Here is a 17,347-nt window from a genome sequence, read left to right on the forward strand (position 1 = left end):
GCTGGGAAGAGACTGTTACGGGAGGATCCGGGGCAGGTAGGACAGGACATCACATCCTCCATGAAGCAATTTCGCTAGCAGAGCCCCCGTGCATGCCCCGAGTGCCTCGTCCTCGCCCACCAAGGGGAAGGACGGAGGGTAGGTTTTACAGGCAAGGGAGATGTCACAGGCTGCCGCACCGAATGGCACCGGGCGCTCTGCCCGCCCCCGCAGACCCCTGCCCACCCCGGCCTGCGCCTCACAGCCTCGGCACCCCCACCAGCCCCACTGCTCCTCTCAGCCCGCCGCTGCTGCCTCCCAGCCCCTCACCCGCGGCCCTCCGCGCCCGGCCCCAGTCCCGGACAGCGCTGGGGCCCCCGGGCCGGGGCCGAGGCGACACGACGGGCGGCTCTCGCCGGGGCCGGGCGGGCCTCGCCTCCCGTTGCCGGGCAACCGCCTCCTCGCCTCGCTGGGAACCGACAGCCGTCCTACTCTCACCCGCGATCGGCAGCGCGCTTCCATTGGCTGCCTCCGCGCTGCGCTCGGCTCCCATTGAGCGCCCACCGCCTCTGCCGCGTCCTCATTGGCGCGCTGCCCTCTGGCCACGTCGCGTCACTTTCTCACACCATTCCCCCCGCCTTCTCCGCCAGCTGCGGGCCGGCCGGCGGGCGGGACCTGGGCGATGACAGCTGTGATTGGCCGGGGGAGCTGCCGCTCAAGGTGCTGGCCGGAGCCCGGGCGGTGGGGCTGTTTAAAGGCGCCGCGCGCCAGCGCACTATTTTCTTTTCGTGCATGCGAGTGAAGGTGTGGAGTGGTGGTCGTATACCGGGAGCTATCGCCTCGGATAGGTGAGGGCGGTTCGGCCCCCGGAGGCCCTTGGGCCGGGTGGCGTGCGCCGTCGCATCAGCGCCGGGTGGCGTCCCCTGCCTCTCCTCGCAGCGGCGGGGGGCCGGGGCTGCGGCACCGCGTGGAGCTGGAGCCGCCCGCGGGGCGTGGGGATAGGTCAGCATAGCTGGGAGCGGTGTTTTCGGTGGATGTAAGTGCGTTTGAAGTAGTGTCTGCAGTGCAGTAAGAGGAGGGGGGGGGAAAAAGGAAGAAGAAAGAAAGAAAAAAAAAAAAAGGCGTTTCTGAGTGTCACTTAAGGTTGGTGTCAGCCTGCAAACTGCGCTGGGCGTTGCCTGGAGCATAATCGAGCAGCGCCCGTGGCGCGGCCGCTGCGCGCGGCGCTGCTCTCACCTGGTGTAGCTGGCGAGGTAAAATGCATCGTGAAAGACCCCGTAGCCCCGGTGTTGGAGGACCCTGGGTGCCGTCTCGCGTGCTGCCCACCCCCCCCCCCCCCCCCCCAAAAGAAGCACCCCGGCTGGGTGAAGCTATGGTGGGCGCGTCCCTGCCGCTGCCCCGCACAGCGAGGCTCCGCGGGCTCTTTCCCCGCCTGCGGAGTGTCCCCAAAGAAGCCTGAAAGCGACGGCGCCCTAGGCGTGTCCCTTAATCGTCTCTGTGTCGCGACAGAGGCGCCCACCCAAGCCGGAGACAGCGGGGCGGGCGTGCCACCCCCCTCATCGCGCAGGTGTGGGCTTCCTGCCAGCCCACCCGTGTTGCTAACGGAGTCTCGGTCTCGGATGTGCTCGGGGCTAAACCCAGAGGGAGGGTGCCTCGGATCCCTGCGGCACGCTGACCCCCGCGGGGAGAGACGCTTCACATAGATCTTTATGAATGAATTCAAGATACTGTCTTCTGCAGTTTGGTGGGTTTTTTACGCTGTTTGCTTGTTTCTCACTTAGTCTCATTCTTTTGGCTCGGAGGTGAGCGGGGGACATGGTGATGTTCATGCATGGTCCATGCCGTGGCGAGTCGCAGCAATCCGGGTAAAAGCAGTGACCTCTCGTGGCGTGACAAGTGTTTTGCATGTACTTGCACTCGATACCTATAAACCTTTTAGCTGTGGGGAAATAACTAGATTTATTTAAATCATGTTGTAATTGAAGCTACCAGATCATCACTGTTTAACTTCTGAAAAACAGCCTCAAGTGGCTTTGCTTTCATGAGCAAAGTCTGTTCTACAAGTCCTCCAGAAATAAAAAGCCAAAGGGAATTACCAAATGTATTACTTGTAGCAAACGGGCTTGGGTTTTATTTTCTAACTTTCAGTCAAGTGTTTTGTACGAATTAAAAACTTAATTAGGAAATAATGAAGTAAAATTATTGACAGAATATGCTCAAATTTTTAATAAAGGCAATGAAAGCCACCAGTTGTTGTGGGAGAACATATTTCTGGTATCTGGAAGCACTAGCAGAAAGTAGTGGCTGTTTTATGCTGCTCATCATTCCCTACAGAATCTTAAGGGGATGCAAAACAAAGTAGACTTCTCATTTCTTTATATTAAAGTATTTTGGATTCTCAGTATCTTAAAAGAAATAGTACTTTTGGGTACTCTTTCATGTTCAGTAAAAACCCAGCGATAGGATTTTGTTTGCAGTTTGACCAAGAGGACAAAAGGCTGTTTGTTTTGCATCAAGTAAACCCCCCCCCCCCGTAATGACTAATTGACTTAAGATGTCATATGTCCCACTTTCTTAAGTGATCAGAGCAAGCTTATAAAGCAATGTTTTTCATTGCAGTATAACCTGATAGCCCTGACTGCTGCTATATTAGGTGTATTTGGTGAGCCATGCGAATACAATAGAAAGTCTCCCTTTAGTTGTCTTCTGCAAAAAGTTTTCTGATGAGAACTGCATCAAGTAGTATGGAATTAAATGCTAGTTTTGATCTCAAAGTTCTGTAATGAACAAGTACAGAACAGAGTGTTTTCCTCAGCCCTCACCAATAATGCAAATCCTTTTGGCATACTGAATTTCCTAATAATTCACTGCTTGGTTAAAAACCACTCTTGTTCTATGGCTGCTACAGGTCAAGTCCATTATGTGCTGTCATGCATTGTCTTTTAGTATATAACAATTAAAATTAGGCATCTAAGAGTCTGTAGCCTCTAACTTTCATCTTTCTGGCTCTTGGAGCAGAACCAAGCTCTGCTATGGGTAGAAGGCTCAGCCTCAGGGTGGCTGCCAGACACCATGCTGAGTTGGGACCTGCCTGAAGTCTGCCGGCAGCTGTCTGTATTTCCTTTTTGTCTCCTTTCAAAGAAAGGGAGGTGTTTTATGCCACAAAGAGGGCTGGACCCCAAAGTCCTTTTCCCAGCTGGGACCTTGGGAATATCACTGTCAGTAGTGTGTCTGCATTCATACAGAAAGTGGGAAACCACACTCATTCTCCTCTTCAGTGCCTGTGCAGATTTGGGGTAAAATGCAGCTCTTGGAGCTGGGTCTGAAGCTCAGTGCTGCTTCTTGTCCCCAGGAGGTGTGTAACTTGCTAGTTGTGCTGCTGAGAGGGCATGTGAACTTGCTCTGGCAGCTCCTGGGGGGTCTCCAGGCCACTGTGCTCCCTTTCTCAGTTGTGGCTTCAGGAAAGCTGTGACTGCCACTGTTTCTCACAGTGTAAGCCTGCTGCTGTGTCATGACAAATCCTTAATTCTGCCTACCAGGGTCAGCTTCCTGGAGGCAGATGTTATTCTGTCTTCCTTGCTTTTTTTTTTTTGTAGTCCAGCTAGTTTAAAAAGAGCAATGGTACTGCTTGCCCTTACTGCCATGGCTTAGGTGTGCAAAAAGGTGCAACTTAAAAGCATTTGAGAAACTTTAAAAATGAAATGCTAATAGAGGTGAGGTGCCTGCAGGATGGGGTAGTCTGTGGACAGGGACTGTCAAAACCAGGAATTTTGGATGCTGGTGGGTTTTATTTCAAGTTTTTATTGGGTTTGCCTCCGTGCTGGTGGGTTTACTGTGCAAGGCGCTTAAGACAACAACGTTGTCCTCACCTCGAGGGACCCCGTTAGAATGGGGGGAGTCCGCAGGTGAACGCTCTGCCACCCCCCCCGGCCCCGCGGGGGTGTGGGCTGGGCCGGGCCGGCATGGCAGGAACGCTACGGCCGGAGCCCCGCCTGGGGGGGAAGCGGGCTTCCCGTGCCTGCGTGCTGCTCGCCTGCCCGAGCCGGACGCCGCCGCACGCTTGCGCGCCCCCCGCGCCGAGTGCCGGCCGTGGGATTCCGCAACGTGTAAAGGCCGGGGTCGCGGCCGGCGGGAGCCGGGCGGGGCGTGACACCCCCACCCCGGTGGCTCCTCGCAGTCTCCCCGGTCACGGGTAACCTTGAGGCGTGGGGGCGCCCTCGGTGCCCTTAGCAGCGTCGCGGGGCCGGCTCGGCGGGGGGAGTGGGGTGGCAGGCCTCCGGCCGTGCGCTGCAGCCCGCGGCGCGATCGTCTGAGCTGAGGGGCTTCGCAACGGGATGGATTGGGGGGGGGGGGGGAAGAGTTCCGGTCAGCCGCGGCGCTCGGTTTTATCCGGACGTTGTAGTGGGGCGTTTGCGGGCACTGCGCTTTCGGTGAGTGGATATGAAATCGTGATCCTGGAGTGGCAGCAGAGCACGCAAATAACGCGAAATTGGTTTTCTTGCTTGAAATCTTGTGGCAATATGCTGTACGGCTGTTCTGCAGCGCTCCAGTAAGCAGTTTTAAATAGCAGTCTTCTGCAATTTACACGTTTTAATACGAATAAATGCTATAAATGAAATACTTTTAAAATGGGTTATTTCAGGTGCATCATAGGTATGTTTGAAACTTTGTTAGAGGCAATCAAAATGAATGGCAAGCCATGGGCTCTTACTTTAGGTCTTATGTAAGACTTTGATATCCAACTGTACGTGTAGCAGAAGGCACTTTTAATGTTTTCCTAACACTTGTTTTAACATGCATCTTGTAAAGTCATCATTCCTGCATAGAAAGGCTTTATTCCTTTATACAGCGCATTGTGATTTTTTTATGGAAGAAGCTGGGTAAGGTCAATGTGATGGTACAGCTGGGCACAAAAGGGATAAGTGTTCTGTAAGGATGTAAGCAAAAGTACAGGAAGATGGTGCCTTTCTGTGTAATACAGATAGGGTTAAAGTAGTAGGATATAGTATATATCCTAGAGTATAGTGACAGTAAAGTTATAGGGTTAAAACAAGAAAACTTGGTCTATCAGGAAGAATCCCTGTGTGTTTATCTCAGCCTGTGAAATATTCCTCCAGGCCTGGTGTTAGGAATTCCAATGTTCAGGAATGCCAAAACAGAGTATGCTTAAAAAACCCAAATGAACAAACAAAAAAACCCAACCAAAAAACACCACACCAAAAAAACTTCTGTCTTTGTTGCAAGTATAAACAAAATGAAGCAACTTAGACCACTTAGTTTAAAAATAAAAACAATTTTGAAAAGTCCTGGCCTGTTTTAAGGCTGAGATTTCCTAGTAAGGATAAATTTTAAACTTAATGTCTCAACTAGCAACATAAACATACCCCCCAACCAAAACAAACAAATAAACACCCCCACACACACCCCACCCCCCACCCCCCACCCCCCCCCCCAAAAAAAAAACCCCAACCCCAAAACCCAGTGTTTCCAGCTTGGTTGTATAAAATTGAGACTTTGCATATAAGCAAAAGTAGAATAATGAACATTAATTTCTCAAACATGTATTAAGCATGTGTTTTGCTTCAGTGAAATAACTTGGGCTTAAGCTACATATATTCATCTCCAGGGCTGAAATTGTACTTTTGCTTAAAAGATCTTAATATAAAATGTTATAAAACTTCTAATGATGTTTACAGTATGCTCAGACCAAAATTTCACCTGGAGGCAAAGGCTTGCCTTTTGCAAATGAACTTATAGAATACCTAGAACTTAACCTTTTCTATAAATCTACAGAAAATTAAAGTATGTATGAAGTAGGTCTCTAAAAATGGATATGAATAAATCAGCTGGTTTTGTGGTTTTCTTTTTTTCTTAAAGATCTACCACGATGCCTGGGTCTCTTCCAGTGAATGCTGAATCCTGCTGGCCCAAAGATGTGGGAATTGTTGCACTGGAAATATATTTTCCCTCTCAGTATGTTGACCAGACAGAGCTGGAGAAGTATGATGGTGTGGATGCTGGGAAATACACCATTGGGCTAGGCCAGTCAAAGATGGGGTTCTGCTCCGACCGGGAGGATATCAATTCTCTCTGCTTGACTGTGGTTCAGAAGCTCATGGAGAGGAACAGCCTTTCCTATGACTCTATCGGGAGATTAGAAGTTGGAACGGAGACAATAATTGATAAATCAAAATCTGTAAAGACTGTCCTGATGCAACTTTTTGAAGAATCTGGTAATACGGATATAGAAGGAATCGACACCATGAATGCATGCTATGGAGGCACCGCTGCTCTTTTTAATGCTATTAATTGGATTGAGTCCAGTTCTTGGGATGGTAAGTTCAGGGTATTTTCTTGAAAAGTTGTCAGTCTCTATTTCTGAGTAGTCTGCCTTGCAATTAGTGTTCATGTTTAACCATATAAAACCCAGAGGGTAAACTCTTGTATGCTTCTGAAGTCTTTTTTTTAAATGCTCTGGGCATTTGCCACTAGTTCAGTCACATGCAAAAAATAATACACGGATAATCATCACTGGTCTTTTCATGTAAATTTTGGTGGCTGCCAGGATTGAAGAGCCCTTTAATTCTGGAGTCATCTCCTCTATAACCAAAGCTTAAAAATTGCTGATGGATATTATCATAGAATCATAAATCATAGAATAGTTTGGGTTGGAAGGGACCTCTCTAAAGGTCATCCAGTCCAACCCCCCTGCAATAAGCAGGGACATCTTCAACTAGATCAGGTTGCTCAGAGCCCTGTCCAACCTGACCTGGAATGTTTCCAGGGATGGGGCATCCACCACCTCTCTGGGCAACCTGTGCCAGTGTTTCACCACCCTCAGTGTAAAAAATTTCTTCCTTCTATCTAGTCTAAATCTACCCCCCTTTAGTTTAAAGCCATTCCCCCTTGTCCTGTTGCAACAGACCCTGCTAAAAAGTTTGCCGCCATCTTTTTTATAAGCCCCCTTTAAGTACTGATAGGAATTATAAATATTAAATATTAATTATAAATATTAAAATGTGCTAGATTCTTGGCTACTTTTCATACTTATTTCTGTGGTTTTGACAGGACGCTATGCACTTGTTGTTGCTGGAGACATAGCTGTGTATGCCACTGGAAATGCCAGGCCAACAGGTGGAGCTGGTGCTGTTGCTATGCTAGTTGGTCCAAATGCTCCGTTAATTTTTGAGAAAGGTTAGTCCTGTGAGAAAATAAATACCGTTCAGCCAGATACTGGATCCGTTCTGAAGTTCGTCCCCTGTTATTGTGGGTTGCTGGAGGGCTGGATTAACTCCCACTAATGTCAGAAATTGTACTTTGTCCCCTCTTGATCTGGGCTAACTTGGCCAAGTCCTATTATAGGAGGCAGCAAGAAACAACTAGAGATGCTTCTATCTTTTTTTTTTTTTTTTTTTTTCCCCCTTGGGGATTCTCCAATAAAATTGACAAAGAGTGGACTAGAGCTGAATAACACAGCGTTCTACTTTCAAGGTGAAATGATGAAAATAATTTGTTACTTGTGTTTGTCATGCTCAGTCCTACTGTACTTGAGTAACAGGTGATTGAGAACTGTGTGAAACGTTACCTTAAAGGGCCCGAAGTGCTGTGAAAACCTGCTTGACTGAGGCCAAATATTACTTGTTTTCCATGTATTAAGCAATGTGTTCAAACTGACTCAAAGTAGCTGAATAAAGTAATTTTCAACTTTTGTCAATTTCTGTCCATCAGGGTTGCGTGGAACCCACATGCAGCACATGTACGACTTCTATAAACCAGACATGGTCTCTGAATATCCTGTAGTTGATGGTAAACTATCTATACAGTGCTACCTCAGTGCATTAGATCGCTGCTATACTGTCTATCGCAACAAAATCCATGCCCAGTGGCAAAAGGGTATGTAGCCTCCCATAATATTGCAAGATCTGGCAAATATTGGAATGTGTAGCTACACAGACAATATATTTTCAAGTTTTAGCATCCAATCTAAAGACTAGTACATGGTTCCTTTCTTTGTGTTTGTGTTCTGAGACAGTTGAAATGTTTGTGCTCTCCCATAAAGAAATGTCTTATTTCTGTTCTGGTATGGCTAAGTACCTGATAGTCAATAAGCAGTAGTCTCTACAAGCTTTTGTTGGTGTAATGTATGATATCTTGCTTAAAAGTGTGTTGTTCCCTTCTCTACCAAGGCTCTTAAGATATTGAGGTTAATATCTACGTGTTGTATAAGGATACTGATTTTTTTTTTTACCCCCATATGTTTAGTAATTGCTTCATTCATATTAAGAAGCATAGGTTTGAAGATTAGATAGTTAGATGAAGTAGATTACTTCTTATTTCAAAATGCTGGGTAGAAATACAGAGATTCTGTTAAGCTTAACTTTTTCTTCTAGAAGAAGGGCAAACATTGCTAGCTGGTGCACAAGATCAGTAAGAAACTTATTTTTAAATAGAAGTAGCAGCAGTGTGTTAAATGAACTTGCCAGCAATAGTTAGTCCTACGGCTGTCTTTTGTATGCTGATGTGTTATGATGATTGGTATCCTGCCATCCCCCTATTTTATTTTAATACTTGAAGTGAGTACTAAACATAAGTTGTAACACAACATTTCTGCTACTTCCAGAGGGGACAGACAGACATTTCACCTTGAATGACTTTGGATTCATGATCTTTCATTCTCCCTACTGTAAACTGGTACAGAAATCTGTGGCTAGACTATTACTGAATGACTTTCTTGGTGACCAGAACCTAGAAACAGCAAATAATGTTTTCAGTGGTTTGGAAGCTTTCAGGTGAGAATGGCTGCTGTCTTCCTTATTCAGATAGTCTTAACTTGTTAAACATCCAAGGTGTTTTTTCTTGCTGCCATTTTAGTAACTGTTTCTGAACCTTTTTTTAATAGGGATGTAAAACTTGAAGATACATATTTTGACAGAGATGTGGAAAAAGCTTTTATGAAAGCCAGTGCAGAGCTCTTCAATCAGAAAACCAAAGCTTCGTTACTTGTATCCAATCAGAATGGAAATATGTATACCCCTTCAGTCTATGGTTGCCTTGCCTCTCTTCTAGCCCAGTAAGCATAAAACTGGAAAAAGTCATAGCTTTTTATATGTAAGCGCATAAAAAGCTTTTGTTTCAGAAAGCCTTTTGTAAAAGTATCATCTAGCAAACCTTTTCCTACTAGATAGTCTTGTTACTTAAGGCAAAAGTTAGAAAATTATTCTGCATACACAATCAGGTCAAGTGACAAGCAGATTCAAAACTTCTGTGTCAGAAGCTGATCTGAAACAGCAGCTTAATGCCTTCCAAAGTAGGATCTTATTTGTAAGGTGGTATATCTTTTTCCCAGCCTCAACACACACACACACACACACACACACACACACACACGCCCCCAAACACCCCAGTGGAAAAGAGAATCTGAATGCCTTTTCTGTTCCACTATAATCATAGAATCAGAGAATGGTTTGGGTTGGAAGGGACCTTAAAGATCATCTAGTTCCAACCCCCCTGCCATGGGCAGGGATACCTTCCACTAGATCAGGTTGCTCAAAGCCCCATCCAACCTGGCCTTGAACACTTCCAGGGAGGGGGCATCCACAACTGCTCTGGGCAACCTGTTCCAGTGTCTCACCACCCTCACAGTAAAGAATTTCTTCCTAATATCTAATCTAAATCTACCCTCTTTCAGTTTAAAACCATTACCCCTTGTCCTATTACTACACTCCCTGAGAAAGAGTCCCTCCCCATCTTTCCTGTAGGCCCCCTTTAAGTACCGGAAGGCTGCAATAAGGTCTCCCTGAAGCCTTCTCTTCTCCAGGCTGAACAACCCCAACTCTTTCAACCTGTCCTCATAGGGGAGGTGCTCCAGCCCTCTGATCATCTTTGTAGCCCTCCTCTGGACCCGCTCTAACAGGTCCATGTCTTTTTTGTGCTGGGGGCCCCAGAGCTGGATTCAGTACTCCAGGTGGGGTCTCACCAGAGCAGAGGGGCAGAATCACCTCCCTTGACCTGCTGGCCATGCTTCTTTTGATGCAGCCCAGGATACGATTGGCTTTCTGGGCTGCGAGCGCACATTGCCTGCTCATATTCAGTTTTTTATCCACCAGTACCCCCAAGTCCTTCTCGGCAGGGCTGCTCTCAATCCACTCATTACCCAGCAATAATAAGTAAAGCCAAATTAAATTAGTATTTACTTAACAAATTGTTGCGTGGTTTGTTTTTTTGTGGGGTTTTTTGTTTGTGGTTGTTGGTTCCCCCCCCCCCCCCCCCCCCCCCCCATGACAGACTTTTACAAAATCACTCTTCTTGGGTCCTTTTTTCTTTATTGTGACTTTGCATTCTAAGATGTGATGGTTCATTTTAGGCTTTAGGTCACTTAAGAATGAAAATTGGCTGCCTTCTAGATAATCATATTCTGGGCTTTTCTTTGTTCTCTTTTGCTTGGGTAGCTCTGAAAATCATTGTGTAACAGCAGTGTTTGAAATCCTGTTTTTAAAAGTCATCATTTATGCATTTAGCACACTAAATGTGTATTGTAGTCAATATAATTTTGCTGGCTGCTTTTTCTAAGCTAGCTGTGCTTTCTAGTTATTTAAAATTGGCCCCTTGGCTTAATTCTCACTTTAAACAACTGTTGCTTGATTTGCAGGTACTCCCCAGAGCAGCTCGCAGGACAGAGAATTAGCGTGTTCTCATATGGCTCTGGTTTTGCTGCTACGCTGTATTCCATCAGAGTTACACAGGATGCCACTCCTGGTGAGTGAAAGGAAGAGATGTTAATTAACTCACTTGTACAGCTCATCTCTAAATGCTTTGTTACGCCCACCAGCATAAGTAAACCTGTAGAACAATGCCTAATGACAGTAGTGTTAAACTGAAGATGTTCCAGCTCCAGGGAATGTTTTAAGTGTCTCTTTGGGCAAATAAATAATATTCTTAAAATGCTTTAAGCGTTTTGCTTGAGTAATTGGAAATATTTTTAAATGACTAAAACTTTAGCTTCTGTAATGCAAAATATTTTGAATGGGCTTGAAGTGCTAATGTGCTAGTGTGCAGTTCTCAGTACTGGTGCTACCTTACATGATGGTTTTATATTGTAGGTTCTGCACTGGACAAAATAACTGCCAGCCTTTCTGATCTTAAAACAAGACTTGACTCAAGAAAATGCATTGCACCTGATGTCTTTGCTGAAAACATGAAGATTAGACAGGAAACACATCATTTGGGTAAGAACGTCATAAATATAAATAATTCCTAGTCCTACAGCAAAATACTCATTGCTTAACTTGCATTACTTTAAATGATTAAGGTGCAGAATAAAGGAAATATCTAACTCTTTCTACTTCTGAATAGCTTGTAAAGTGCTTTTCTATAGCTTGTGTTCATTGGCCCAGTATGGTTGAAATGAAAATGCAGACTTGGTTTTCCTATCTTACTACCAAACTGCAAAGGCCTGTGTTGTATAAAACTCTTACCAGGAACCAACTAATGGTATGTTATTGGCTTTTTTACAGCCAACTATATTCCACAGTGTTCAGTAGAAGATCTCTTTGAAGGAACGTGGTACCTTGTGCGTGTGGATGAAAAACACAGAAGAACTTATGCACGGCGCCCACTCATGGGTGATGGACCTCTGGAGGCAGGAGTTGAAGTTGCCCACCCAGGCATTGTTCATGAGGTGAACACTCAGCATTCTTTTTAGTTTGATATAAATGGTGGAACAGTTTGTGTTTGTCTTAGCATGTACACATATGTTAAAAGAGGAAGTGCTTTAACAAGTTATATCAAGTACTTTATTAAAATATGTAACATATAAGCCAGAAGTGTATAAAAAAAAAAAAAGAGAGAGCATGGGATTTTAAAAAATACATTTCATCATAACAAGAACAAACTGGCTCTTTTCACATAATCAATTTGCATGAAGCATGACAGGTTTGAATGACTTAAGACCAAGCTGTCCAGTGTAGCATGAATGTTGTTTGAGAGTTGGACTAGCCATGAGGTATGAATGTTTGTGAATTAGAAAACCATATTTAATGCTTTGTTTTGTGGGTTTTTTTTTCCCTTTCTTAGCAGATCCCAAGCCCTGCTAAGAAAGTGCCAAGAATCCCTGCAGCAACAGAATCTGAAGGCGTTACAGTTGCCATTTCCAATGGGGAGCATTAAGATACCTCTGTGAGGTGGGGAATGAAAAAAGGTGTGAGGGTAGGGTGAGAGAGAAATGATTGCAGTAGTACTGAAATTTCAGTGTACAGTAGTACTTCATTGGAGCATGGAAAAACTGTTTAAACTCCTTGAAAAGATTTGTCGTAACGTAGTGTGCTGATACTTATAGTATTTTTGGAACACTAAAATCATTAATATACTGGAGATGGAGGAACTTGCCAGGGGCTTTGTGGATTTCTTAACGTGTCTGAATTTAATTGCTGCATAGTAGCTGTAATCTATTACAAGGTCTTTGTACATAGAAAAAAAAAAAGTATCTTCTACTTGCTTTTTCCATGTAAAATGACTTAATCTACACTGTTAACTTTTCTGCTTGCACTCAAAAGTGGGTGGCAGTCTAAGCTTTTAATGTTAGGGTTCTCAGTGCCTTGACAGTAAGCAGTCAGTCTTATGAATACTGCACTTGTCTTTCCCTTTATCACCTTTCCTTTCTTCTTCCAGTCTACCACCCATCACACCATTGTTTTGGGAAAGGTGTAGAACCAAGTAACATTCATTACTGGAATAGAATCTCTCTCCCCTGTCAAAATGGCTAGACTAACGGGGGGGTGTGTGTGTGTGTTGGTTTTTTTTTTTCTCCCAAGGAACTCTGACCTACTGTGTTAGTTACTCTGTAATTCCTCCTAACATCCATATTACCTGGTTTATACCTGCATTATAAATCACAGCAGCCTGGAAGGAAAGAGGAACAAGAAGGGAAGTAGTAGGTTTTTTTTCTTCTAAAGAACAAAAAGGGTATATTTCTTGGGTTCACTGATTTGGCACCTTTCAGGATTGTTTAACTGTAATAGAAGTATTTAAGGCAGCAGAATTTTCAAATAAAGCTTCTGGATATAATGGAGCTGTCTTCATTGGCAAACTAAGGAAGGGAGGAAGATCACTTTGTCTAGAACTCTGGCCTCTTGCTACTCTTTATATAATACATTTCTAAGAGACTATTTCTAACTTTGAATTTGGCTTGTACTTTGAAGTCCTTCTCGCTATTAGTAATGTTGTAGGAGTGGGGTCTTCCCGTCTTCCCCCCCCCCCCCAAAATGCAAGCTGAAAGCTATCCATTTTGCAAGTGGCAGATATACAATGCTAATGGGGCATCCATTCTGGTAGATTTTTAAAGCCCAGATTGGAAATGAACTATGACATGAGCCTTGTAAGCTTGTAATAAATATTTAAATTGAGCTAATGTACAGAATAAAGTTTTGTTGAATTTTATTTCTTTGCTAATTCTACAAAGCTACATTATCTAATATAAAATAGCAAAAAAAAATTTGTCTATTAAATTACAATTTTTTTTGTGTGTGTGTAATGAAGTGTTTGTATGTCACTCACTAGGATTCGATAAGACTGTATTTGTACAGTCAACCCTTGGTAAAATAGTTGTTTACTATAAATTGATGAATACTAATCAGTTTGTTCTGCTGAAAATGATGGAGCAATGATGCACGAAGATAGTGTTTGCAAGTATTTTTGTTTAGGTTGCCCTTGTGAAACTTATCTTGGTACCAGGAAAAAAAAATATTGCTATGGAACGAACAAAGTCCATTGCTGGCAGTGGACAAGCCAAAAAGTGAGCTACTGGCACAAAAAATTAACCACAGGGAGCTCACTTTCTGTGAGGCCGATCCTTTATTTTAATGAAGTTTGAGATACTTGAAACCTGTTAAAGTAGTACTGACTTGTTAGGCTTTCAGGATGCATTATTCTACCCTACAGAGGGTGGAAGCAAGGACAGGTAGCCTGGGAGGAATACAGAGAAATTGTCCGAGCAGCCAGGGATCAGGATAGGAAAGCTACTAAAGCCCTGATAGAATTAAATCTGGCCAGGGATGTCAAGGGCAACAAGAAAAGATTCCATAGGTATGTCAGGGATAAAAGGAAGACGGGAAAATGTGGGCCCTCTCCAGAACGAAACAGGAGACCTGGTTACCTGGGACACGGAGAAGGCGGAGGTACTCAATGACTTTTTTGCCTCGGTCTTCACCGGCAAGTGCTCGAGCCTCACTGCCCAAGGCTGCAGAAGGCAAAGGCGGGGACTGGGAGAATGAAGAGCCGCCCACTGTGGGAGAACATCAGCTTTGAGACCATCTAAGGCACCTGAAGGTGCACAAGTCCATGGGACCCGATGAGATCCATCCGCAGGTCCTGAAGGAACTGGCGGATGAAGTTGCTAAGCCACTATCCATCGTATTTGAGAAGTCGTGGCAGTCTGGAGAAGTTCCCACTGACTGGAAAAGGGGAAACATAACCCCCATTTTTAAAAAGGGAAAAAAGGAAGACCCGGGGAACTACAGGCCAGTCAGTCTCACGTCTGTGCCTGGGAAGATCATGGAATAGATCCTCCTGGAAGCTACGCTAAGGCACATGGAGGACAGGGAGGTGATTCGAGACCGCCAGCATGGCTTCACCAAGGGCAAGTCCTGCCTGACTAACCTAGTGGCCTTCTAGGATGGAGTGACTACATCAGTGGACACGGGAAGGGCTACAGATGTCATCTATCTGGACCTCTGTAAGGCCTTTGACACAGTCCCCCACAACATCCTTCTCTCTAAACTGGAGAGGTATGGAGTTGATGGGTGGACTGTCCGGTGGGTGAGGAATTGGTTAGATGGTCACATCCAGAGGGTAGTGGTCAACAGCTCAATGTCCAGATGGAGATCAGTGATGAGTGGTGTCCCTCAGGGGTCCGTATTGGGACCGGTACTGTTTAATATCTTCATCAATGCCATAGACAGTGGGATCGAGTGCACCCTCAGCAAGTTTGCAGATGACACCAAGCTGAGTGGTGCAGTCGACACGCCAGAGGGACGGGATGCCATCCAGAGGGACCTGGACAAGCTCAAGAAGTGGGCCTGTGTGAACCTCATGAGGTTCAACAAGGCCAAGTGCAAGGTCCTGCACCTGGGTCGGGGCAACCCCCAGTATCAACACAGGCTGGGGGATGAAGGGATTGAGAGCAGCCCTGCCGAGAAGGACTTGGGGGTACTGGTGGATGAAAAGCTGGGCATGAGCCAGGAATGTGCACTCGCAGCCCAGAAGGCCAATCATATCCTGGGCTGCATCAAAAGAAGCGTGGCCAGCAGGTCGAGGGAGGTGATTCTGCCCCTCTGCTCTGCTCTGGTGAGACTCCACCTGGAGTACTGCGTCCAGCTCTGGGGCCCTCAGCATAAGAAAGACATGGACCTGTTGGAGTGGGTCCAGCGGAGGGCCATGAAAATGATCAGGGGGATGGAACACCTCTCCTATGAAGAAAGGCTGAGAGAGTTGGGGTTGTTCAGCCTAGAGAAGAGAAGGCTTTGGGGAGACCTTATTGCAGCCTATCAGTACTTAAAGGGGGCTTATAAAGAAGACGGTGGCAGACTTTTTAGCAGGGCCTGTTGTGACAGGACGAGGGGGAATGGCTTTAAACTGAAGGGGGGTAGATTCAGACTAGATATAAGGAAGAAATTTTTTACGCTGAGGGTGAGGAACAGGCTGCCCAGAGAGGTGGTGGATGCCCCATCCCTGGAAACATTCCAGGTCAGGTTGGACGGAGCTCTGAGCAACCTGATCTAGTTGAAGATGTCCCTGCTCATTGCAGGGGGGTTGGACTAGATGATCTTTAGAGGTCCCTTCCAACCCAAACTATTCTATGATTCTTCTTTAACAGGAAAGAAAGAGGAAACTGTTCCTGTGAAAACCCAGAGTTGTGGGTTCACAATCTGTGTGGACCTTCTGGATCTTTCTTTTTAATATCTTTCCATTACAAAAGTGGAAAGAAAGGGTTGCTTAGGCTAGTGGGAAACTGTTATTTCAGGAACGTGTTTCAAGATAAATGTTTTCAGATGGAAACTGTTTATAGTGGAAGAATTCATTCCCAGCTTATGAAATACAATTCATCTTATTACTGTATTATGAAAGATGGTATTGTTTTATCCCCTTCTCACAAAAAAACTGTGAAAGGGGATTGGTTCTTGCTTTGTACTTACCTGAGCCTCACTGAGTCCAGATTCCCATGGGTGGCTTTTCAGAGTCATTCTGTTGCTTATTTACATTAATTATTCCTTTTAATGCAACTGATCATCTCATCAGTCCCCATAATAGATAAGGCATCCCTGCCCTTAAATTTGAAAGCACCAGCTGTACCTCTCTAAACCTTGTATTGATTTACTTGCCTTAACTAAAATCATATAGGCTCTTCCTCTTAGCTTAGGCATTTCAACTGTGCCTGTTCAGAGAAGGACAGCTACTGTACTCTTCCACTGTTTGCATTGGAGCTGATGATATTGAAAATTAAAGTATAAAATACCTGAATAAAGCTGAAGGTAGGAGTATCTACATCTTTGATGCTCAAAACAATTGGAAGTGTCAGGCTATCCAACTTTTAACTTGCAGTGGTCAAGAGTATCAAAATGAGCTTTGTGCTGGCAGAAGTAGTATGGCAGAAGTTAGTACAAACCTATAATGTTCAGTATATGAGCAGATTTTGTTATTGACTGTGTTCAACTTACTGTGATACCTAGTGCTAAAGCAAGAATTTAAAACTACATGAGTTTTGGAGTATGCTTATATCTTTCTTTTTTGGAGTGCAATGGGAGTCCAAGCAGTTCTAGACTGTCAGAATTGTACAAGTAATGGTAGGTGTCAGAAGGTTAGTAGATGGTAGCCCAACCAGCTATGCACTGGGAATTGCAACCCACATGTGCAGGGTTAAAACAGCATATCCTAACTTGCCTTTCTGAATTGTGACAAATCGGAAACCATGGTCAACAATAGCATTGCTATTTCTTTAAACAAAATTAAAAAAGAAAGGCTCCAATATACATTTTATCATGTTTAATTTGCTGAAGATGTTTTAGAGAAGAATTTGCACTTGTTTAGATAATTGTCTGGTTTCTGCTTAAATTTAGTTCTCTGCAAAAACTGTCCTGGTTTGCAGTGGTAAAGTTGTGTCAAGCTAAGGTAAAACTTTTCAAGTTAGCTGTTATATGCCTGTACTGAGAATCTCCCAAGCATGTTAAGTGCAATACTATTTGATTTTTAATAAAGATCATATCCACAAATGATCTCTTACCTGTTTTACTTGAGTTCTTGCACTGGCTATACCAAGTTTCTAGAGTAAGGGGCAAACAAGTGCATGAGAGCTCTGCATTTGAGCGCTTCAGTGTGA

At 44.8% G+C, this 17,347-nt stretch overlaps 1 protein-coding gene across 4 annotated transcripts; it reads left to right on the forward strand.

Moving 5' to 3' along the window:
* The first annotated feature begins 734 nt into the window (after positions 1 to 734).
* Positions 735 to 17,243, forward strand: LOC143171958 (hydroxymethylglutaryl-CoA synthase, cytoplasmic-like). Of its 4 annotated transcripts, XM_076361141.1 has the most exons (11): positions 735 to 827; positions 5,857 to 6,314; positions 7,048 to 7,173; positions 7,708 to 7,872; positions 8,600 to 8,768; positions 8,879 to 9,049; positions 10,628 to 10,734; positions 11,079 to 11,204; positions 11,493 to 11,656; positions 12,052 to 12,158; positions 15,848 to 17,243. In XM_076361141.1, the coding sequence occupies exons 1-10, from the start codon at positions 772 to 774 to the stop codon at positions 12,142 to 12,144; spliced, it is 1,635 nt and encodes a 544-aa protein (XP_076217256.1). In that variant the 5' UTR covers positions 735 to 771; the 3' UTR covers positions 12,145 to 12,158; positions 15,848 to 17,243. The 4 variants fall into 4 exon arrangements, with proteins under 4 accessions (XP_076217256.1, XP_076217255.1, XP_076217257.1 ...); XM_076361140.1 differs by lacking the exon at positions 15,848 to 17,243 and having other exon boundaries at positions 12,052 to 13,413; XM_076361142.1 differs by lacking the exon at positions 15,848 to 17,243 and having other exon boundaries at positions 12,055 to 13,413.
* Positions 17,244 to 17,347: the final 104 nt, after the last annotated feature.

This window comes from Aptenodytes patagonicus, chromosome W (assembly GCF_965638725.1).
Source record: "Aptenodytes patagonicus chromosome W, bAptPat1.pri.cur, whole genome shotgun sequence".
Lineage (NCBI taxonomy): Eukaryota > Metazoa > Chordata > Aves > Sphenisciformes > Spheniscidae > Aptenodytes > Aptenodytes patagonicus.